The 25,542-nt window shown below is 38.2% G+C and overlaps 1 protein-coding gene across 1 annotated transcript in view; it reads left to right on the plus strand.

Moving 5' to 3' along the window:
* The window catches only part of LOC119063924 (armadillo repeat-containing protein 3-like), a 77,634-nt gene that overhangs the window by 15,085 nt on the left and 37,007 nt on the right, over nucleotides 1-25,542 (plus strand). Inside the window, exons 4-9 of the mRNA XM_053654719.1 lie at nucleotides 6,317-6,434; nucleotides 11,714-11,839; nucleotides 18,625-18,693; nucleotides 18,935-19,110; nucleotides 21,802-21,996; nucleotides 24,861-25,041. Coding sequence (XP_053510694.1) covers nucleotides 6,317-6,434; nucleotides 11,714-11,839; nucleotides 18,625-18,693; nucleotides 18,935-19,110; nucleotides 21,802-21,996; nucleotides 24,861-25,041 — 865 coding nt within the window. The remainder of the gene's footprint in view (nucleotides 1-6,316; nucleotides 6,435-11,713; nucleotides 11,840-18,624; nucleotides 18,694-18,934; nucleotides 19,111-21,801; nucleotides 21,997-24,860; nucleotides 25,042-25,542) is intronic.

Consider the following 25,542-nt stretch of genomic DNA (forward strand, 5'->3'; position numbering starts at 1 on the left):
AAACAAAGTTCAGGCCTCAAGGCAGCAGCCATTCTACCTGGGGAAACAATTCATTAACAAATAATGGAATAATTCAGGTAGCGATAAGATCCACACAGAAAAAGCAGGATGCAGGATGGAGAGTAATGGGATCTGCATGACTATCAATAGGATCCACTTCAGGGCAAGCCTTCCTAGGAGGGTCACATTTGAGAAAGCCTTAAACGGAATCCAGGAATCTGCTATGCCAATATCTGGCTGAGAGTATCCCAGCTGATAGCAATAACTAAGGCTCAATTTCATGTGTCTGAGGAATGCCGAGGAGGTTGGCATGCCTGGAGATTAGTAAGCAAGGAGTTAGGAGGTGGGTCACCAACATGGTGGGGTGGTAAGATCATATGGACATTTTAGGCTATGTTTAAAAAGTTGAATTTTCTTTCCCTAATGTGCAAAAAAAGTGTATCCATTGGAAGGTTACAAGTTGAAAAGCAGCAATAACTAAGTTATATTTAAAACAAAAAATAGATTCTACATGAGTCAAATCATATGGTACTTGTTTTTTCTCTGACTGGCTTATTTCACTTAGCATAATGTTCTCAGATCCATCCATGCTGTCTCAAAAGGTCAATTTTTTCTTATTTATTGCTAAGTAGTATTCCATTATGTAAATGTCCCATGGTTGCTTTATGCACTCTTCTACTGATGGACATTTGGGCTACTTCCAAATCTTGGCTACTGCAAATAATGTTGCAATGGACACAGAAGTGCAAATATTCTTTCAAGTTAGTGTTTTGGGTTTATTTGGATAAATTCCAAGAAGTGGAATTGCTAGGACAAAAGGCAGTTCCATTTTTAATTTTTTGAGGTAACTCCATACTGCTTTTCACAGTGATTACACCAATCTACATTCCCACCAATGGTGCATGAGGGTTCCCTTTTCTCCAAATTCTCACCAACACTCGTTGTTTTTTGATTTATTGGTGGCAGCCATTCTGACAGGTGTGAGGTGATATCTCATTGTGGTTTTAATTTGCATTTCTCTAATGATTAGTGACATGAGGATATTTTCATATGTCTATTGGCCATCTTTGTGTCATCTTTGGAAAAGTGTCTGTTGAGGTCCTTTGCCCATTTTTAATTAGATTGGTTTTTTTTTTTAGTGTTGAGTTTTGCGAATTCTGTTTTTTAAATGAACAAAGTAAACTAACAAGCAAAATAGAGACAGACTCATAGATAGAGAGCAGGCTGACAGCTTGGGGAGTGGAGGCTGAGGCAGTGTAGGGGTTGAGGGAAAAAGAAAAACAGAAAGGACTCATGATTATGGACAACAATGCAGTGATTGTGGAGCAGGAGAGGGGAGTGCATGGAGGTGCGAGAAGGTTTGGGGGGGAAATGGTGATGGGCAAAGTAAAATAAAATTACACTTGAGAAACAAAACCAAAAAAATTATTCTAGCTACAATGTGAAAGAAGAGTGAAAACTGGAAGACCAATTGGGAGGCTATTACAGACGGAAAACTGGGATTTGGGGTTACTGTGGAGAAGGTAAGAAGTGACCAGAGTGAGCACACTGGCTGAAGGTAGATTTGACGGAATTTGCTGATGGATTATATGTGAGGTGTGGGAAAGAGAGGAGCTGACATGTTTCAGGGTTCTTGGACTGAACAACTGAGTAAATTATGGTAAAACACACTGAAGTGAACATGTAAGACTAAGAGACAGTGCAGTGTGTTAAGTGCTATTATATACAAATACCGAGGAATGCAGCTGTGGGAAAGAAAAGAAATCTCAGAGACTTTTAATACCTAAACTATCATGAATAAAATGTAGTAGAGAATATATCCAGAAAGATAGAGACCTATTAAATAAGCCATAAACTTCTATAATTTTAAGCATTATTTTATTACTTTAATTTTCTAAAAATAAAACTATCAAGAAGCTCTATGTGGCATAGGTAGGGATCATGGACGATGACTTTAGTGACACCTACTTTGGTGACTCAATGGCAGTGAAAGATAGATGTTCACTGGAAGGTTGGAGTGGGAAAATGAAGAAAAGTAAATAGTTCATAAGATTTTTTACTCTGAAAGGGATGATTGGGTAAAAATGCAAAGAAAGCAAATACTAGTGTTCATTTATGGCTTGGGTTTTGTAAAATAGATTTGATGAAAAGATAGAGGGACAAGGAGAGTTAGGGTTTGGCAGGAGTGTATTAAAATATTAGATAATAGCCCTGGCTGGTGTAGCTCAATGGATTGAGCACCGGCCTGCGGGAATCAAAGGATCGCAGTTCGATTCCCAGTTAGGGCACATGCCTGGGTTGCAGGCCAGGTCCCAGCAGGGGACACAGGAGATACAACCATACATTGATGTTTCTGTCCCTTTCTCCAATAAATAAAATCTTTAAAAGTCTTTTATAAAATAAAATAAAATAGTAGGTGATAAAACCTGAGTAGCATAAGAAGTGAAGAAGTGAGAAAGCTGATGAAGTGAAAGTAGAGGGAGTAAATGGATGGGGATCTCAGTGAAACTGAAGGATAGATGAGGTGGGAGTAGCTGAGTGATGAAGCTTTACCTTTCATCATGTGGTGGTTGGCTACCAAGAAACCCTTAAAGTCTGAACATCGTGTGTGCTAAGAAGGCAGAGTCGGCAAAGAAAAATTGGTGGGATATCAAGCATAGTAGCAGAAGATGAAGGTGAGTGATAGGTGGATGCTATTGATTCAGAATCAAGTAGAAAAGACAGGAGAGAACTTCAAATAGTAACGAGAACCTTTCTGCTTCTGAATAGGATATAACAGAGGTGGGTAGCAGTAGAGCATTTCTCTCACTAAGACAACTATGGGAAGCAGATGGATTTTAAAATATCACAGAAGAGCCATAGAAAGGCAAATTAAAAAGACTTATAGTACCAAGTATTGGTAAGAATGTGGAACTTTTATTCATAGCTGGTGGGAATGTAAATTGTTAAAAACACTTTAGAAAACTGTTCAACTGTAATTGTGAGAGGTAAACATATGTCCACCTTATGACTCATCAATTTTACTCCTGAACATATGCCCAAGAGAAGTGGAGGCATGTATCCACAAAAAGATATGATGTGAATAAGAATATTCAATTTAGCTTTATTCATGATAGCCTCAAACTGCAACGAAAGAAGCCAAACTGGTATATCCATACAGTGGAATACCATATAGCCATAAAAATATGACTTAGTAAAACAATAATGTGAATGAATCTCAAAGACAGTGTGCAGATTTTCAGAAGGCAGATGTGAAAGAATGAATGTTGTGTGATTCCATTTATATGAAGCTCAAGAACAGGAAAAACTAAGTGATGACTCTAAAACTCAGGATCATGGTTATCTTTCTGGGAGGGTTTTGGGGAAGGAGTGTGAGGAGATGTTCAGCAGTGATAGAAATATGTTCTGTATCTTGGCTAGTGGGGTATCGCATTCTGAAAGATCCAGTGGAAGAAATATCAGCCAATGTAAAAAAACAGAGTAGATTTTGCCTTTTAACCCAATCTGACAATCTTACTGAAGTTTATTTACCCTATTGATGTTCAGTTTGATTGCTGATATACTTGATTTTATTCCTATTATTTTACAGTAAGTTTTTGGTTTTTCTTTGCTGTATTTTTATCCTGTATTTTTTTGTTTCTGAGTTGAACAACTTATTTCTTACCCCCTTTTTAAAAATTTGAACTTTTACTACTCATCTACAGCCTTGAAATACACATATCTAAACCTATATTTTTCTATTACTATAAAAACAAGTAATAACCAGGCAATGGTCCTATTCTTTTTGCCAAAAATTACCTTTACCTGAGTTTTGTTGAATAAACCTAGAACTTAGCTTTTTTTCCCCTTAGAATGTGTCATTATTATTTCAGGAAGCTTTCTTAAGAATTACATTATGATTCATAACATTATTATCATTCAGTTTAACTACAATATATATTTTACCACATCAATCTACCCCTATTGTTTTTATAACTTGTATTCCCCAATTCTGGCTAGAGTTTTTGCTAAGTAATTTGAGTACACAGTTGAGATACCTGTTGAGTCTGCAAATGCCTGGACAAGTCTCTTTTAATGTATGAATGGTCACTTAGCCAGGTATAAATCTCTAGCATTTTAATCTTTTTCTCTCTGAGAATGGTTGATTAACCTCATTAGAAAGTTGGGTGAAGGGAGGGTGTAGGTCATTTGTTGAGACCTCATCTTTCTTTATTATTCAATTTTATTTCTGCTTTATAGTGGATATTTTCTATTTAGTCAAGTTCCTATTTTATCATCATAAACACAACATTTATTCCTATTTAAACCTTTCTAGTATTGTTCTCCCTTTTAAATATTCTCCCTCCTTATCTCAACCTACTTCATTTTATTCATTTTTCAAATCCTATCTAAAATTCTACCACCTCCATGGACCTTTCTCCATTTACCCCAATTCATATTAATTACCCTTCCTCATCACAACATTTATTATCTCTGCCATATGTTTTTGTACTTCCTAGAATTCTAGAATTTTATATCTGGAAGAGATCTAAGAAACATAGCCCAACTCTCTAACTTTTCAGATTGAAAAAGAGGTGGTCAGTAAGCCACATTTATAACCCAGACGACCCCAAGTCTTCTGGCATTCTGGGGCTACCCTTTAACACCTAGATAAAATACTTCTCATACCTCAATTCCCAAATTCTTCCAGAAGTTCTCCCTTAAAAGTTCTTGTGTTCTGCTGATCAGTTGCAGACAGCATCCTAGCTATCACTCTGGGCTCTGCTGGAAGCCGTACTTTTCCTCTCTGGGCACGTCACTGGAAACCTGAGTGCCTCCAGCCTGGTGTGTAGGGCAGACTTTGACTGAGGATTTGTCTCTCCAAAAAGAGTCTAAGAGGCTTGAGAATGAACAACACAACTTATGCAATTCCTATTGTTTCCAGTATAAAGTTGGACATACATGAATGACAGCTTCAATTTGGACGTTAGGTAATGCTGCCCTAAAATCCAACAGCTACTTCCCCTCCAGGAGGAATTTTTATCCCAGCCGTGTCCTTTCAGGTCATTGCTTACTGCTGTCTTTTCTGTCCCCTTCACTCTTCCAGCCTCACACAATTACGCTTCCTTCTGCAGAGTGATCTGTCTCTCCATCCTCTACCTATAACCGAGCACCCATTTTTGTTGTATCCCAGAACACAGTAAGCTGCCCAGTGGGAAGGGCCAACACAAAGAACCAGCTAAAGCTTTGAAATACAATTTGTTTCCTTTAACTTAAGCAGAACTTCCTCTTCCACCAGTCTCTGGAAATAGAAGAAAAAATAGTGTAATAATTTACTTTCTCCTCGATAAAGAGAATCCACAGGTGTCATAAGTTTGTTACTATTCATCTCAGATGCATGTCAGTTCTCAAGGTCTCACAGCAGGGTGCAAGTCTTCTTAGAGTCCTTTTTTTTTCTTTTTTAATCTTTACTGATTCTTTAAAAAATCCTCACCCAAGGATATGTTTACTGATTTTACTGGGAGGGGAAAAGGGAGCAAAAGAGAAGCATCAATCAGTTGTCTTCCATACATACCTGAACCGTGGACCAAACATGCAACCTAGATATGTGCCCTGACCGGGGATTGAACCTGCAACATTTTGGTGTATGGCACAATGCTCCAACCAACTAAGCCACCAGGACAGGCCCCTACACTTTCTTTTATACTGTATTACCATTTCATCTGTTCCAGATTTTATCCAATTTTACATTTTTCTATAGCTTTTAAATTGTTTTACATATATAATTACTGCTTTCCCACAAAGAGCGTAGTGGTCAGAAAGAAGAGACTGATTATTGAAATTGTCAGGGCATCCAATATAAACAGGTGCTCAAGGATTCTTGCATATTGATTAAGAATTATAATAACATATGTCCTTCATTCAGTGAGTATCTGCTATGTGCCAGACAATGTCCTCAGCGCTTTACATACATGATCTCTACTTCCCTCCTTAATCCTTTGAGAAAGGCATTATTATACCCATCGCAGAAAAGGAGACAAACTGTGGTGGCTGAAGTAACTTGTCTGATTCCACCTGCTAACTTGAGAGACCAGATTCCAAAACGCTTTGCTCTTTCCACCATATTCCGGGTATTCCAAAGCTGTCGTGTTGACAGCTGTCTCTGTATTAGTAATATTTTCTTCTTTTTAAATAAAAACTTTACAATGCACTTACTGGCCAGTGACCACATTGTTTTGTAAGGTAGTGTTATTTTTTAAGTATTAAGACACCAGTCATTTTTAATGTGCTTTTAAAGCTCAAATGTGAACCTGATACTTTTCTCTCTGCATTTCAGTTTGATCCATTAACAATTGAAAGCAAAAATGTAGCAACTGTGGTGTTAATGCTTAATTCTCCAGAAGAAGAAATTTTGGTCAAAGCGTGTGAAGCCATTTATAAATTTGCTTTAAAAGGTTTGAATTTTTCAGTTTATCTATTTCATTAGTTGCTTCAAATATTTACTACATAGAGAGCACTTCTCTGCCCAGCCTTTTACCCGCTCCCCAGTCCTTAACTTCCTTCCAGTCAGATGAATTCTTTCAGACAACCAGATATTATTTAATGCATTACCTGAAGGTAATGTCTCTCCCTAACTTAATCTAAGGGAGTAATTCTGTCACTGGGTACAAGAGTCATTTAGAAGATTTTGTTGTGGTTTAAAAAACTGTGAATGGTACAGGAGCTGAAAGAACTCCCAGTGGTCAAAGCCAAAATAATTATAACAACAAAATTTAGTAGTATTGGTTTATAACCCAAAGTAGAAAATAAATACCCATGAGTCTATACTACAATAAACAAATGATTAAGTGAGCAATAAATGAATGATGAAATAAATGGGAGAGGAAAGACAGATTTCCCGCGCAGAAGAATTCCCAGTAACTTATGTGGATGCTCTGCCCACCAGAAGGCAGAATAGAACTGTTTCAGGTGTGGGCTGCGCACAATGACTTCTTTCCAAAGAGTACAACATGGAAACAGGGAAAAATGAACAAGTCTGTAGTGGAGAAACCTGACAGAACCACTTCAGCCAGGTGGTCAAAACCAATCAACAGTGCTGAGTCTTGTTGATAATCTTGTAACAAAGTCAAGGCCTTGACACAATATAAGGAAAATGGCACATCTGTGTTATTCCCTCCCCACCAAACTTGCAGCCCCCATCTAATTATGATTTTAAAAAATCAAATTTCCGTTCAGGGACATTTGACAAACACCTAGCCAGTGCCCCTCCACGCCGGCACAGCCACCAAATAAGGCAAGTCTGGGAGACTCCCGCAGCCGAGCGGAGCTGAGGGCACGTGGTGACCAGAAGTCCTGGGCGACCCTGCACTGGGCCCTGGAGCAGGAAGAGAGCATTAGGCTCAAACCAGGGATTTTGGGTGAACCGTTGATTTTAATTAATAGTGACATGTCAACAGTGGCTCATTAACTATCACAAATTACCTACTAGTGTAAAATATCAATAACAGGAAACTTGTGTGATATATGTGGGAACTCCTTATACTATCTTGGTACTAAAAACTGTTGTAAAAAGTAAAGTTTGTTAAAATATGGCAAATGTCACAAATTAGATTCTATTGAGAGATTTATTCATAGAAGATTTACAAACATAAGAGATGGTTATATTTTGGTTTGTTCCAAATGATGATAGATTTGTATTATACTGCATAATATTTTAATTGGGACTATTTGAAGAGTTTAGTGTAACTTGGTATTTTTAACAAGACCTTTTAAACTAAGGAGCAATATGATTTTAAAGAAATAATAACACAAAACTGGTTGGGGACCTGCATGAGAGAAAACAAAATATTTGGTTAGCAAATGGTGAAATACTCTGTGTCACTCTTGTCATCACTGGGAATCTGGACAAAAACTAGAGTGGTTTGGAAGGTATCATTTATGAGCAGATGATGTAGAATTCTGGGTCAATTTCAGGGAGGCATTGGATTATGCATCTGTAGTAGCATAAGTCTCATTCAGGTTTACAGAGTCATCATAAGTCATCTGGCTGTCCTATGTACCTAATTATATATTACCTTTTATATGAAATGTGGCAAATAAATAAGTAGGCATGTATCTTATGTTTAATCAATATAGAAGTTATTATAAGTCAAGTGTTTTATACTAGCAGTATTTTCTGAAATAGTTTTTTAAGAAAAGTGATGGCACTTTGCCTTCTGGCCAAGATGGAATTAGGGGTCAGATTTACCACCACCCCGCCCCAACTGAAACAATCAATAAAATAGACAAAATATATGAAGTAGCAGTTGGCAAAATACTACCAGACAATGAAGGACAGTGACTACTGAGACTCAGGAAATAAAGGAAATAAGCCCTTGACTTATTTCCAAGCTTCTTGATTTCAGAGAGTTCCCAGGCCGCAGCACAAGTGGGGTAGCTTGTGCAGAGCCTGTTGGACTCTGTGAATTGCGAAGGCAGAACTGAGGGTCCAAGGTGACAAAGACCGCAAGAGTTTTCAGGTTAGAGTAACAGAGAGGAAAGTGTTGCACTGAGAGAGAACTTGAGATCTGCAAAGGGTTCCACTCAAGTATTTGCCTGCCTACTGATCAGTGCATACATGTGAGGGAAGCACTTGAAGTCAGACAAAGAACCTGACAGGATGCCTGGCAACAGTGCCTGGGGCTCACACCGGGCTGGAAGTAGGGCTCGTTCTCCAGGCCAAACTGAAAAGCCTCAAGATGCGTGGACCTCTGTGCAGAATACACAGGGGTCTTGCCTTGTAGTTGGAAATAATTAGCCCTAGATTGATCACTGTTCTGAAAGATCTAAAAGGATCAAAAAATTTTCCAAATAACTGTGTCCCAGAACAAACTTCTAGAATACAAAAATATCCATTGTCTAGTTAGGTAAAATACACAATGTTTGGAATCAGTAAAAAATTACTAGGCATCAAAAAGAAGCAGAAAAAAACACATAATGAGGATATAAATCAGTAAACAAATCAAAAGTGATCCAATATATGTGTGACTGGAGTTTCTGAAAAAGACAAAGGACATAAAAAGTATTTAAAAAATAATGGCCAGAAGTACCCCCAATTTGATGAAAACTCCAAGCCCACTGATCTAAGAATCTCATCAAAACCCAGCAAAATGAATATGAAGAAAACGACACCAACTCACATCATAATCAAATTGCTTGAAACCAGTGATAAAGAGAAAATCTTAAAAGCAGCCAGAAAACAGCCCTGGCCAGTGTCGCTCCATTGGCTGGAGCGCTGTCCCGTGAACTGCAGGGTTGCAGGTTTCCATTCTCTGTCAGGCACACGCCTAGGTTGCGGGTTCATCTTACATTGAGGCACATATGGGGGGCAGCTGATCGATGTGTCTTTCCCACGTTGATGTTTCTCTCTCTCTTCCTTCCCCTCACTTCAAATCAATGAGCATGTCCTTGATTGAGGATTAAAAAAAGCCAGAAAACAAATATTATGTTCAGAGGAGCCAGTGTAAGGATGACAACAGATTTGTCACCGCTAATGATACGGTCAAGAAGTCAGTGGAGTGACATCTTTAAAGTACCACAAGAAAAATGAAAACTTTCAACCTAGAAAAATGGAAACTCAACAAAAATATTTTTCAAAAACCGGAAACAAAGTCCTTATGAGACATTTAAAAGCTGAAGCAGTTCGGTGCAGGCAGGGCCCCACTGCAGGTGCTGGTACAGTAGGCAGTTCAGGCAAAAGCCAAATGACGCCGATGAAACTGTGGATCTACACAAAGAATAAGCGAGAGCACTAGAAATAGTGACAAACAGGATATTTTTCTAACTTAAATCACTTACAAAGCAAACTGGCTACTTTAAACAAAAATAATAACCACACATCTGCAGTCTGAAGCTCGTGTGCAAGACCCCTGACAACGGCAGCTCCTGGATGGACGGGGGACGGAGGCGCACTGTCGGAAGGCCCTCACTCAGCCGCTGGGGAGTGCGCCGCCATAGGCCATGTGGACCACAGACCCTAGTACAACCGGGGAAATAACAGAGCAAAGAGTGATATCAAATAAGCCAACAAAGGAAGTGAAATAGAATCGTAAGAAATATGTAGTTTATACAAAGAAGAAGAAAATAAAACAAAGAATAACGGAACACATAAAAACAAATGACAATATGGCAGATTTAAGCCTAATCGTATCGAAAATCAAATTAAATGTAAATGGTGTAAGTACTTTAATTAATAGGGAAAGAGTGTTACACTGGGTAAAGTGCAAGACCAAAGTGCATGCCGTAGCAAGTAATGCACTTAGAATGTGACATAAATTGAAAGTAAGAGGAGGGGAACATATCCTATGATAGCACCAACCAAAAGAAAGATGGAGCAGCTATATTCATATCATAAAAGAGAGAAGAGATAGTAGTAGAGGTAAAGAAGGTCATTTTATGATGATAAAGAGATCAACTAATCAAGGGGCTCTGAAAAATCCCAAATAGTTATACACTTAGTGGCAGATCTTCAAAATACATGAAGCTAGAAGTTCAAGGAGAAGTAGATATCCACAATTATACCAGGGGATTTTGATGCCCCCATGAATAAATGAAAGTACAAGTCAATAGTAAAGCCTTAAGGATCTAAAAAATTGAAACTGCAATATGAATTAATTTAACTTAATTGATGTTTACAGAACACTCCAAAAAGAGCAGAATACTCATTCTTTTCAAGTGAATAGAGAACATTTTTCAAAATAGACCATCTTCTGGGCCATAAAGCAAAGTTTAATTAATTTAGAATAATTCCAATTATAGAAAATATGCCATACCACAATAGAATGAAATTAAAAATCAATAACACAAAGAACTGGAGACCATCATTCAACAGAAAGTAAATAACACGCTTCTATGCGTATTCATTAGTTTTGTAATGAATTATGCAATTATGCAATTAATTATGTCAGCATGTGAGTGGCACTGGCCAGGGCACTGAGGATGAGAGAGGACAGAACAGAAAGCCTGTCCTCCTCGTGGGAAGTTAAGTTACAGTGCAGTAGGCAAACAACGCACGGAGGTCATTATGTGGTATGAAAAAATAAAGTGGGATAGAGAGAGAGAAGGAAGACTTGGATGCGGTAATGACATTAGATGGGTCATTGGAGACCATTAAATGGTCAGAGGAAACCTCTCTGGAGGTGCAGGGTGAGCAGTCATTGTCTTTTAAAATTGAAATAATTTTTTTCTTGAGTTAGTATAATGTAATTTGTCTCCCTGTATTTGAATGACAATGCTAAGTAAAATAAGTCAATCAGAAAAGGCTAAGAACCATATGATTTCACTCAGATGTGGGATATAAAGCAGAAACTCATAGACACAGACAGACAACAGCATGCTGGTTACCAGAAGGAAGGGGCTGGGGGTGGTAAAGGGTAAAGGAAGCCAAACACATGGTGGCAGACTTTGGGTGGCGGGCACACAATGCAATATACAGATCACATATCATATAAATGTACACTTAAAACCTATATTATTCTATTCACCCCAATAACTTTAATTTAAAAAAGAGGAAGCCAGCTTTGTAAATGGGACGGGGTAGGTAGAGCAGCCGATGGCCGGGATGCCTGTGCTCCAAACGTGTGGCCACAGAGGAGTGTGAAAGGCAGATGGCAAATAAGGAACTGGAATCACACAGAGAAGTTTGGGTGAAATGGGTGATATCCATGCATGATTCTGTTTTTACCTATAATGTCAGGTGAGGAAAATAAATCAACCCTCCTTGAACTTGGAGCTGTGGAAACTTTGACTAAACTGCTCACCCATGAAGACAAAATTGTGAGAAGAAATGCTACTATGATCATTGGAATCCTGGTCTCTAATAGTAAGTAGCAACTTTTTAAAATCTCATATAATGCCTTATCTTTCTTTTAAGTTTAATGTTAAGGGATTTATTTTAGTTTTATTAAACACTTTACCCTCACCCCTCTGCAGTCCCTCGAAAAAAGGCAACCATACATTGATGTTTCTCTCCCTCTCTCCTTCCCTTCCCCTCTAAAGATAAATAAATAAAATCTTAAAAAAAAAAAGAAATGTTAAAAAAAAATAAAAATAAACTAGCTTTAGTATCAATCAAAAAGTATAAATAAAAATAAACTAGCTTTAGTATCAATCAAAAAGTAAAGCATAATATAACAAATATATGATCTCACATTTTAAGGAATATTTTAAAAATATAACAATATGTGCAAATACCCTCTAACTTGGTGATGTAGTGTGGTCCAGTCTTACAAGTTAGGAGAGCAGTCATTGTCTTTTAAAATTGAAATAATTTTTTTCTTGAGTTAGTATAATGTAATTTGTCTGCCTATATCTAAATTATACTTCCTATGTATTGAATAGTGAAGGCAGACCAAGGTAAAGAGTTTTGATACATTAATTTTTTGAAGCCACAAACTATATTTTGCCCAAAATAAATTTAGACATTTATTTACTCCTTAAAAACAGGCCTCTTACTTGCTTGAATATTTTCATACGCTTAATAGGGTGGAGTAATAGTATTAGTTAAAATATACTAGTATATCTATTAGAATATCAGTTTTGACCAAAACCATGCAAATAAAGGCAGTCCCTGACTAATGGACTATGCTATATGGTAGGTTTCTGAGTTAGCCAACAAAAGTTTTGCCAACTTATAATAAAAAATTATATTCTTGGTGGAGACTGAATTCTAACATGCAACTCAGGCTGCTGGTAATAAACATGTCTCCACCACAGGCGTCGGCTAAAACCATCGTACCTGCTCCCATAGTTTCCCCCAACATCCTGCCTCCTGTCACCTCACTTTCCCTGGTCCCTTGTGAGGCAGTGGGGTTCCCTTATTCTGTGCTATCCGGCAGGACTATGGCATTAGTGTCTTCAGAGACAGTTAGTAATGAGGCTGGAGAGGGAAGGGGAAGGAGAGCTTTGTCTGGCACCTGTGCCTCGACCACCGGAGCCACAGAGGTAGGGCAACACCTGCACTACCAGGGAAGCCAGCCTCCACTGGGGGCTGCAGTGGAAGGGGCTCTGGCGGCAGCTGCGGGAGCACTCAGTGGCGGCTGTGCTGGGGCTCTGGGTGCGTTTCTGTGGGTAAGAGCAGGATGAGGACAGTCGTGGGGGAGTGGGTGTTCCACCAGCCTGGATTATGATAACATCAGTCAGTACTTACGTAGCACTTATAATGTGCCAGGCATTGTTCTGCGTGCTGTTTATGTGTCGAATCATTTTATAAGGTCGGCTCTATTGTTCCCTTTACATATGAGGCAGCGGAGGCACAGAGAAGTTAAATGAGGTAGTAATCACTTGTATTGCAGGGCCTTCATAAATTTATCTCAGGGGTTGTCTGTATATTAACTCTGCCATGTTGAAGGTACCATACTGAACATATTTATAGACAAAAAAAGGGAAAATTAAAATTTTTCTTATAAAAGAAAAATTTACACCAAAGAATGTGAAAACCAAAAGTACTTTGTAACAGTTCTTGTGAAACTCCTCATTTCAAAAATAGGAAAGCAGTATGGAGTTACCCCAGAAATTAAAAATGGAACTGCCTTGTGACCCAGTGATTCTGTTTCTGGGAATTTAACTGAAGAAACCCAAAACACTAATTCGAAAGAACTAGTGTTCCACCCTATGTTCATTGTAGCATTGTTTACAATAGCCAAGATTTGGAAGCCACCCAAATGTCCATCAGTAGATGAGTGGATAAAACAGCTATGGTACATTTACATGTGGAATACTACTCAGCAATAAAAAAGAGGAAAATTTTACCCTTTGTGACAGTGTGGATGGACCTAGAGAACATTATGCTAAGTGAAATAAGCCAGCCAGAGGAAGACAAATATCATGTGATTTCACTCACATGTGAAATCTAACGAACAAACTGAACTAACAAGCAAAATAGAGACAGACTCATAGAGAACAGGCTCACAACTCTGGTGGGGGAGTGGGTAGGGGATGGAAGGATCAAGCAGAAAAGAAAAAGGACTCATGGGCAGACAACAGTGTGGTGACTGTGGGGGGGGCAGGGGTGGAGGTGGAATAAGGTGTAAGGGAGATAAATGGTAATGGAAAAATACAATATAATAATAATAATAATAATAATAGGAAATATCCCTAAAGGATTAGGTTCCTTGCCCAAAGTCATGCAGGGGGTTATTAGCAGAATTTAGATTAGAGCCAGATTAGAACTGTACTCTCTGACTCATAGTTCACTAAACTTTCTAGTCACCAAGTCTTCCATGATCCTTAACATTAGTGTTCGTTCTAAGCCATGTTCTCCTTCTAAATGATATTGGGGGAGAATGCCTCTCATTTGGAAAGGACAATTATAATTTCCTTTTTATACTTATATTTTCTAATTTAATGTTTAGGTCTCTATGACTCTTTTTCAGCTTACTTTGTTCTTCTATTATTCATTTTATTATTCGTTGTATTCTTATCTTCTAATACGTGAGTTTATAGTCTGTGAAACACGTCAAGTTGGTTGCAAACTTTTCCTGAGCAGATTTATAATAGAGTTTCATAAGTTTTTAAAGGAGGCTGTGGTCCCCAAATATTAAGAATTATTGTTGCATTTGGGTGTTAAATGCGATAACCCTCTGACACCGGCCAAACCTTCCTGCGTGAGCTGCTGGGCTGGCTGCGGCCCGTGCGAGGAGAGCTTCGTGGTGTCTGCTGAGTGCTGGATCTCAGGTACACTGAGTGAACCTCTGAGAGCTTTCTTTCGATCTGTAATTTGGGTGGAAAAAACAAGCAAGTGACTTTTTTGTGTTAACTGAACTGATTTTCTGTCTGAACTATCTGAGGACATGGATAAACACATGGTATCCTCAACTGCTTGTGAAGTTCCTTTTTTGTGAAGAGGGCCAACCCATTAACACTTATTGCTTCACTGTTCACACACGTCCGTGGAAACTTGGAACAAAAATGAGCAATTAGTCACTTGATCTAAATGAAAAGTCATGTTTCCAGAATAATCTGTAAGTAAATGCATCTCTGAAATGACACAGTTAATTTATCATCTTTGGCCATTCTTTTAAAAACTTATTATTATTATTATTATTATCGAAAGGAGAAGGGAAGGAGAAAGAGCGGGAATGAAACATCAATGTGTGAGAGAAACATCAATTGGCTGCCTTTCGTATGTCCCCACCTGAGGACCTGGCCTGCAACCCAGGCATGTGCCCTGACTAGGAATCAAACTGGTGACCTTATGGTTTACAGGCCAGTGGTCAACCTACAGAGACACACCAGCCAGGACATCTTTCGGCATTCTTAAAAAAAATTGCTGCTCCTTCAGAAATTTGTATCTTCATATGGTTTTCACACATTTAATAATATCACTATATTCATTTTTTCTTTTTAAAATGTTGCTTATTGCTCATAATATCACTACACTCATAGTAGATGAACCAACAAAATGTTCCAATGGACTTCCAGGTTCCAGAAGGATTGCTTTGAGAACCATCTTTCCCCTTGGCAGTTGCAAACAAATTCTTTCTTTTTCTTCTCCTTCTCTTCCTCCTCCTCCTTCTTCTTATTGTTCTAGAGTGGTTGAGCTATGTGCCTATGCTAAGCCTGGGTCATTTAAGACAGGCACTTAAATTACTTTGTTAAAAATTTTTATCAAAATAAAGGTGTTGTCTTCTTTTGCCTGCCGGTTGTATTTAGCTTGATAAGGTCATATAACAGAGACTCATTTAATGAAGTCAGTTAAAGAGAGATTTCCTCAGGATCCTTGTGAGAAGTAGCCTTTGAAGCCAAGAGTTCACTTAAGGCAATCTGAAGATCTTGCCATCTTAGGAAAAGTCTGATGTAAAAGACTATGCAAGGTCAAAGATAAATTAGATGGTCAATATTATACAACCCCAAAAAACTGTAAATAAGAATGCAGTTAAAACAGATTGCATGAAGGTGTTATTGGCCAAAATTTTTATTTTGTTTTTTCTATAAGATGGCTCTAGCAGGGCTTAGTTGTCTTTAACTTTATTTGAAATAGTTTTGTTAGACTGTATTAAATACACAGCTGTCATACCAATGTGTATTTAAAAAACATCAAAATTAGTGAATTTTGTGTAGCCAGTCTAATATTGAACATGGAAGAATATATGCAATAACTTCAGGGTATTATGCTTTATTATTTCAAGAAAGATAAAGATGCAACCGAAATGCAAAAAAAGATTTGCTCAGTGTACAGAGAAGGTGCTGTGACTGATCAAATGTGTTAGAAGTGGTTTGCGAAATTTGTTGGTACTATTGACATTTTGGCCAAATAATTCTTTGCTGTGGGGCTGTCTTATGCATTGAAAGATATTTAGCAGCACACCTGGCCTCTACCCACTAGAAGCCTATGATAGTAGGCTATAGCTGACGTACTCAAAATATCCAAATCAATAAAGTTTTTTGTGAAAATGAAAAATGTATCTTTTATTTTATGGAAAAAAACTAAATGGACTTTTTGGCCAACCCATTACTTCAGGAAGTAAGGTGCTGGCAGTTGTGCAACAACCTAAAACTGAAGGTGTCACACTGTTTAGCTAGAACATGTTTCTGTGACCCAGCTACAAGTGGCAGTTTCTACTCAGATGCCCTATCAGAGTGTTCTCTGTGGAGAAAGAAGGGGACAGAGATCAACATTGTGTTTAAAGTGATGGGAGTAGCAGCTTATCCATTATTTTTACTGAATTAACCTCAAGAAAAGAAAGATTTTTTGAATAATCTGATGTCAAAAAGAAGAATAGGAAATTGATCAATGATGCCGTCAATTTACAAATGCTGCCAGGGAATAAGAATCGTCCATTGAGTCATAAGGAAATGGTTTAGTAGATGGATCTACCAGACCTGTTGTTGAACAGATTTGGGCCAAATTCATATCTAGGAAGGATTTTCATGGACGGAGAATCCTCTGATGACAAGTTTCAACTCATTTGAGCAGACCGAGGCACGGCATCACACACAATGCCACAAAGTGGACTCTGCCGGGGCAGCAGATCCTCCCTGCAGAGAAGTGGGAGGAGCAGAGAGGATGTGCACAGAGTGTGAACCTTCTTCACCTCATGGTCAGTGGTGCAGCAGGAACTTTGAAGTACACGGAAGGTTATTTTGTGTGCTAAGTGGAGAATGTACTAGGAGATCTAAAAGCCCAGAGATATTTTTCTTCCAGCATGTAAAAGCAGGAGACTTTGGTGTGGCCTTCACAAAAGTCATTCCAAGCAATACACACTGGACTCATTCTCTTCTCACAAGAGAAGAGAATGCCAACAGATTCTGCCAGAGGGTGCACATCTCTGGAACACTTTACAGTTTACTGGGACACTCGCAAGGATCTGAGTATTGCGAAAGGCTATTATATGTTAACCTGTGGAGGTAATGCACTTATTATAAATGAGTTTCAACTATAAAATAATGTCTTCCACCTTGGGACACACTTCTCAGAAGCTCGATTATTCTTTTGTACTTTAAGCCTATTCACATCCATATGGCTGGCTATAATTTTGCTGGTTCTGGTTTAGCCATTTTGAACAGAAACAGCCTAAGCTGAAGAACAGTCATTCCCTGAATCCCACAGGAAAAGTTGTTTAATAAAAGGCAAGAATATCCAGTAATTAATAAGGAAGAATTCATCCAGCAACCCATCCGCTTCAGCTGCTGCAAAGTGAAATTTTCCAAAATTCTGATAATGCTAATTTGGGCTTACAGACAAAGATAATTGACCAAGAAGAAAAACTGTAAAACTAAAGTAGCAGCTGTGCTTTATTTCTCCGAAAGGGGGTTAAAGATGGCAAAAAGCAAGCAGGGGCATACCTGTCTAGCCTTAATTATGCTCATATAAAGAATATAAAAGTGAACTTAAAAAATCAATATATTTATCTTCAAGTATTTTGGCATATTTGATAATAAAATAAAATGTAAACAAGATGTATTGCCTTGACTGGTGTGGCTCAGTTGGTTGGGCGTTGTCCCACAGAGAGACAGGCCATTGGTTTGATTCCCAGTCAGGGCACAAACCTGGGTTGCAGGTTTTGGGTCCTTGGTAGGGGGTGTACAAGAGGCAACTGGTCTATGTTTCCCTCTTACATCGATGTTTCTCTCCCTCTCTTTCTCCTACCCTTCACCTCTCTAAAAAAATAAATACATAAAATCTTTTTTAAAATAAAAAACAAGATGCATCAATCCAAAGAAAGCTAAAGGTCATTTTTATGTGTATTCTGTAAGTTTTCTTGAAATCAAGATTTTAAAACACCATCCCAACAAAACAAAAAAGAATTACTATTATATAATAAACAAATAAACAAGTTTATTGTATAATAAACAAGTATAGGGCACAATAACTCAAATTTTTGATGTGTTTTAGGCACATTTTGTGGTTTTACGCTTATTTTTTCTAGTGGTTTGGAAGGCAGTGTGATAGTTCAGTGATCACGGAGCAGGCACTGGAGTCTGCCTGGTGTCGGGCCTGGGTGTGGCACCTGGCCCACTGTCTGCTCGCAGCGGGAGTTTGAGCCTCAATTTCCTTATCTGCAAAATTAAATAATAATGGGACATATCTCACATGGGACTAGTCAATAGACATGGCCATTAGTATTATTAATGATAAACATCAATATTTTGTTTCTTCTGTTGTAGATGATGTTAAAAAATTGTTAAGAGAATTAGATGTCATGAATTCTGTTATTGCTCAGCTTGCTCCAGAAGGTAAATTGGCATCCTGTATGTATTTTTAAAAATAGGACTGGTGTATTTTTCACATTTGATTGCACTACTTATTAAAAATAGTTAATGGAATACCAATTGTGAATTGTCATTAAAATCTCTCAAACCAAGGTGGGCTCCACCCAAGGTAAGATTTGTGTAAAGCTTTGGCTTATAAAACATGCTTCAAAGTAATGGTTGAATACGCATTTAGCATAGCTGTGTTATTTTTTTTGATATGCAGAAGAAGTAGTTATCCATGAGTTTGCTAGTCTTTGCCTAGCGAACATGTCTGCAGAGTCCACCAGCAAAGTGCAAATACTTGAACACGGGGGATTAAAGCCTCTCATCAGACTGCTGAGCAGCCCAGACCCTGATGTGAAGAAGAATTCTATTGAGTGTGTTTATAACTTGGTCCAGGTAAGATTAATTCCTAAAAATGTGTTCTGACCAAAGCTGATTATAGAATTTGCTTTCCCATATACACCTAAAACAAAAGCAAACTCAGAGGACAGCTAGATCAGGAGCAGAACCATAGAAATGGAGATCACATGGAGGGTTAGCAACAGGGGAGTGGGAGAAGGAGAAGGGGGGAGAAGGTACAGAAAATAAGTAGCATAGATGGTAGGTAGGAAATAGATAGGGTGAGGGCAAGAATAGTATGGGAAATATAGAATCTAAAGAACTTGAGACACGTGGTCATAAACTAAAGGGGGGATGGTGGGGGAGGGGGTGTGCAGGGTGGAGGGGAATGAAGGGGGGAAATAGAACAACTGTAATGGCATAATTAATAAAATATATATTTTTAAAAAGCTTAAAATGCACCACTTTTGATTAATCAGTTCTTTTTGGTACTGTTTAGTAGTGATCTTTCAGAGATAAAATAAAGAAAGTTTAGCGTAAGTTCTTTTCAGTTTTCACACTTTATAAGTATTTGTATCCCATGAAAGGACATTTTGGAAATGTATTTAAATTTTAAAAGAATATAATGGTTTACAAATTAAGATGGAATTATTCTAGATAAAATGTATTCCTTCTGAAACAGGAAATCTAATATTCACATTGAACTAGGGCTAACCTGGGCAATTACCTACTGATCTAACCTTGTGATCTAAGCACATTGGATATAATATATGCCCTGGTCTGTGTACCAAGTTTTTGGAACAGGCTTATGTATTGGGGAAAGCCTAGTGAGCTGAGTACCCTGAACAGAACTCCTTGTTCACAGTTGCAAGACGTGGCCTCACTGTGCTGCTTTCTTTTTTAATGGAAACTGAACACCTTCTCCTCTCCAACCTGTGATGTCTTTCCTGGTCCCCCACCACTGCCCCACCTCCCAACCCAGCATTCGTACCCTCACAGCCACAGCAGGTCAGCTCCCTGACACAAGGAACAGGAGTCTCTGCCTCTTTTTCTACTCAGGTTCCTGAACAATTTCCATGCACACTTGATCAACTTTAGGTAATTTGAAAATACAAAAACACTGCTGTAAGTAGCCAGCAGTAGAGTGTGAAAGTAAGAGATGGCAAAGTAAAGGTGGGAGAGGGGACATTGAGAGGCAAACTGTCCAGACAAACAATAGAGAGAAGGGCCCAACAGGCTCATGCCAAAGGCAGCAAAAGCTTACATTCCTGGCCTTAGCAGTCCTTGCCACTTGGCTGGACACCGACTGGTTTTACCTTTACTCCTCCCACAAAAGGCATCCCCAAGAAGCAGCTCAGCTTCCTTTCTCTTCTCTGGGTACTTAAGTCTTACCCTCATCCAATAGGCCAAAATAATCCTCCAAGCACGTTTGTGTTTTACATCTCAAAACTCTTTACAGCTCTATTTCCCTATTTTTTATCAAACAGAAATGAAAAGACTTTACCCCCACTATTCTCCACAACAGAAGTACTAGTTGATAACAGCACATTAATTTCCTAGGACAACCAAGTGGGTGGCTTCAAACACAGGAAATTATTCTCTAACATCTGTGGAGGCTGGAAGTCCGACATCAGGGCGTCAGCAGGGCCATGCTCCCCAAGGGACTCTGAGTAGAACGTTCCTTGCCTCTTCTCAGCCCCTGAAGGTGGCCGTCACTCCTTGGGATCCCTTGGTTTGCAGCTGCAGCACAGCAATCTCTCCCTCTGCCATTTGTCTCTCTTTATGGAGACACCAATTTTATAAGGACACCATTGAGTCCCCACCCTACTCCCCTATGACCTTGCTTACATTTGCAATGACCCTGCTTCCAAATAAGGTCACATTCTGAGACACTGCAGGTTCGGACTTCAACCTACATTTTTGGAAGATGTGATTCAACCCAAAACAAACAGAAACCTTAAATTTTTATGTCTGAAGGAAGCTGAATACTAGCAGTTGGAAGATGGATAAAGGAAAGTGAAGATGGAAGTGGGACCTTTCCCACCTTTAATAATATTTTACATTTACCATGTTTTCATTTAAAATGTCAGGTATGGGGAGATTTCCGTGGCATTTTGTCTCGTTTTCTCCATTGCTCAGTCCAACCAACCTCCCTGCCCCACAACTCACACACATAAAATTGCAGACACACACTGCAGAGCAATTTGTCTAGACTCTAATGACCTCTTGATGTTGTAAATGTCTTAAATAAAGGTCATGTGTCTGAACTGAGCCTGATGTGCATTTCCATGCACAGGGCCTGCTAATAGCACCATGTGCATAGAAGCATTTCCTAAACAGTCCATCTGAATGAAGATAATAAGGAACCCATGCCATCAACTCATTTTATCAAATACTATTTGAAATAGGACAGAGAGTGTGAAAAGAATTTCATTATGCATAGCTTTTGTTATAACAGCATTTATAGTAATAAGAATCTGCTGTATAATAAAGAAACAGATACTGAAAAAGTCATAGGTCATGTTTATTTCCTGTTATTGACAATGTCTGCATAGTTAAAATGAATATTTTGGTGTTGTCAACTGACTGTTTATCTTTATTTGTGAGTTATTTCGGAAGGGACTCTGGAATAAAAGATGTGAAAATTATAACTTGGAACATTCTTTGTTAAAAAATAGAAGTTCTCCATTCTTGAGGCTATATTTTGCTTTAAAAATTGCTTATTTGATCATTTGTATTTCATGGCAGGATTTTCAGTGTCGAGCTATGCTTCAAGAACTGAATGCAATCCCTTCTATATTAGAGCTCTTGAAGTCAGAATATCCAGTGATTCAGTTGTTGGCTCTCAAAACCTTAGATGTTATTACAAATGACAAGGGTTCACGAGCAATGCTAAGAGACAGTCAAGGAATGGACCACCTTATTAAGATCCTGGAAACTAAGGTATTTATAGCATTTATTCAACTCTGTATGGGAAAATGTATCTCTCTTAAACATTGTTATAAAATGTGAATGGTAGAATATTTTTAAATGAAATTTTATTATGTTTAAGCATAGTACTAAGTATAGAGAACTAATTTGCTTGACACTACATAGTTTATCGGCATGATTAAATCAGACTAATGATAAAGGCTATTGTAAAATAATTTCCTAAATCTTCTGGAAGGTTTCTCAAAAAATTAAAAATAGAGCTACCATGTGACTCAGCAGTTCCACTTCTGGGTATTTCTCTAAAGAAAATGTAAACACTAACTCAAAAAGATATATGCACACCTATGTGTGTGTGTATATATAAATATTCCATAGCATAGAACACAATTTTAATATTATTATTCCATGCCATGGAATATTATTCAGCCATGAAGTAAGAATGAAATCTTGCCACTTGCAACAAGGTGGTGTGACCTGGAGGGTATTATGCTGTGTGAAATAAGTGAGACAGTTAAAAACAAAAACATATGATCTTACTTATATAAGGACTCTGTAAAAAACAAAACAAGAAAACCAAGCTCGTACAGAAAACAGAATGGAAGTTGGCCATTCTGTTGGGCAAAATAAGTGAAGGGGTTCAAAAGATACAAATTTCCAGTTATAAAATAAGTAAGTCATAGGAATGTAATGTATAGCATGGTGACTATAGTTAATAAAACTGTATTGCATATTTGAAAGTGGCTAAGAGAGTAGATCTTAAAAGTTATCATCACAAGAAAAAAAATTTGTAACTGTGTAAGGTGACAAATGTTGAATAGACTTACTGTGGAGATATTTGTAATATATACAAATATTGTATACCTGAAACTAATATAATGTTGATATATCAATTATATCTCAATTAAAATTTTGTGGTTTAGAAGATTTAAAGTTTTTAAATTATTCTTTATGATCTTCATGTATTCCTGAAATGAGTAGAATTAGTCTTTTAGCCTGGGTCTGCCGTAGTTTTCTCTAGGGTAAAGCAACAAGAATAATTTATCCCACATGATGGAGGGTAATCTTGCTTTACTCAGTCTACTGATTTAAATATTAATTTCATCTAAATAATTAATTTTTTAGATCTAGCATAATGTTTGGTCAAACATCTGTATAATGTGGCCTCGCCAAGTTAAGACACAAATTAACCCTCACAGGTGTGCTCCTGCCGATTTGGCAGCAACACACATCTTCTTAAATCGTACTTCACCTCCAAACAGACAACAGCAGGGTTCTCCCGCTGCCTGAAATGATGTGAACATCCTGTGTACAGCTGAAAATCTTCTGACACTTTGCTCAGTATAGGATGCAAAGTCCTTGGATGATGTTTACTTTTCTTGATATCCCATAACTTAAATACTATGATTTAAAATGAACAATACTTAAATACTAGTTCATAAAGTCATACCTCTTATGTCATGTAAGAGAATAAGAGAGGGGAGAAATTAAAGATGTTGCATGTACACACATATACATAACAAAATAAGGAAGAAATATTCATGACAACTACAGCCTCTTTTCTACAACTGGTCATGTGGTCATAGTTGGTATTGAGAACCACCTTCTTCCAATACTCCTTCCATCTTCCCTTTGCCCTCAGCAAGTACCTTGGCTCATCTCAGTTCTTTGCCTGGTGGAGTGACAACCCACATGTCATTCCTGAAGGGTCTGGCTATTAGTGGTCTGCCTGGGTTGGGTTACTGAACTTCCCATCTACTTTTATCACAAGGCATGATAATACTAGGAGACAACCTAAGGGATCTCCTGCTCTCTAGATAAACTCTTTCTCACCTCTGCTGTGGAGCAGCAGTCCCATTCCCCTCGGTGGTATGAATCAATCACCCAGCCAGCACAGAAATTCCATTTGCCTGTTGATTTAGAGGCATAAGGAGCCCAAAGCAGCCAGGTGGCAATCTTTTCTTTCTGCATCTCCTGGTGGATACACTTCTCTCTTTAGAACTAAGACCTCTAGATCACCAGAGCATAAGGTCGCTGAGACAGGAAGCAAAATTTTTGTTAGTGTGTCACTAGAGGTAATAGTAAGTGTCACTCCCATTTCCACCCCTTGATTCCTGGGCCTGTCCATGAACCTTGGCTATGGGAGAAGCAGCATCATATATTAGATGATGATTCTGAACCAATTAGCCTCCTGGGGAACCTAGCCCTGGACCTGTAAGGTATTGCTACCTAACCAGCCCTGTAACTGAATCGTAAAAAGGCCATTCTATCAAGCCAGCTGCTTTAGGATGTTGGGGGTCAAGGTAAGGCCAGTGAACCCCATGAGTAGGGGCCCACTGCCACACTTCTTTTGCTGTGAAGGGCACTTGACCAGAAGCAATGCCGTGTGGAATACCATGATGGTAGCATAGCCTTCCTGTGTTTCTCTCACTTTGAGGATCCCCACCTTAAATTTCAAGGCTGCAGTTTTCCACTGCTATGGGGTTTGGGAGATTCTGCAGGCAAGAAAGCCACACACTCACAATACTTCTCTCTACCAACTCCAGATTTTAAGGAAAATATACTTTCTTCTGTCTGCTTTTTCAAAATTGTTGTCAGGGGGAGGTTATATAAGCACCTTCACTTGGATACCATTGCTGGAAGTTTTCAGTCAGTGTTTTTATCTATAAAGCACTTTGGACAAGGGGAAATGAGAAAAGATGGGGCAAATGGTTAGGGAGAGTGACGTTATGTTAATAAACAGAACTGTTTCCTGGGGCCTCTGTCCCAACGAAGTGGATTACATTATCTACTGAATGACCTTAGTCCGTGCGTAGAGTTGGAACGCATAAATTTCTTTTAGTACAACTTTCTAAAGCTGTGTTTCCTTATATTATTAGGAATTTAATGACCTTCATATAGAAGCGCTTTCAGTGCTTGGCAATTGCCTTGAAGATATGGATACCACGATGATTCAACAGACAGGGGTTCTTAAGAAGCTCTTAGCATTCGCAGAAAGCTCCACAGTTCCTGACATTCAGAAGAATGCAGCGAAAGCAATTACCAGAGCAGCTTATGATCGTATGTCTCCATTTATATAGACTAAGCATATAAATTCCCTCTGTATTCTGGATTTTGATTGGTTCTAGTGAACACCTGAATATTTGTCTGTTTTTAAATGACCGTTTGAGAATAGTGCTCTACTTACTATTTAAGGCCACAATTCACGTCAATGTCAGTGAGTTAAAGTAGAGATTGCTTTGCCAAGGGTATAATAAACTGAATACAATTTAATTATAACCCTATCTTTTTAAAATGATTCAGTCCTAAATTAAGTTTTAAGACTTTATTTCTCTCAATTTTTGGAATTATGCAGAACAAGCACATTGCTTATGATCCTGAAAATTCTGTTTCCATAAACCCACATCTAAATAATATCTATATAGTAATTTCAAATTTCAGCTGGATCAGTGCCATGCTATAAAGCTGTGAAAAATAATATGCTCCCACCATATATGCATTACAATTTCATTTCAGTGGCAAGCTAGGTTGACATAAATCTGTAAAATATTATTCCCCCTG

Source organism: Artibeus jamaicensis, unplaced genomic scaffold (genome assembly GCF_021234435.1).
Source record: "Artibeus jamaicensis isolate MK-2021 breed Jamaican fruit bat unplaced genomic scaffold, CSHL_Jam_final contig_867, whole genome shotgun sequence".
NCBI lineage: Eukaryota > Metazoa > Chordata > Mammalia > Chiroptera > Phyllostomidae > Artibeus > Artibeus jamaicensis.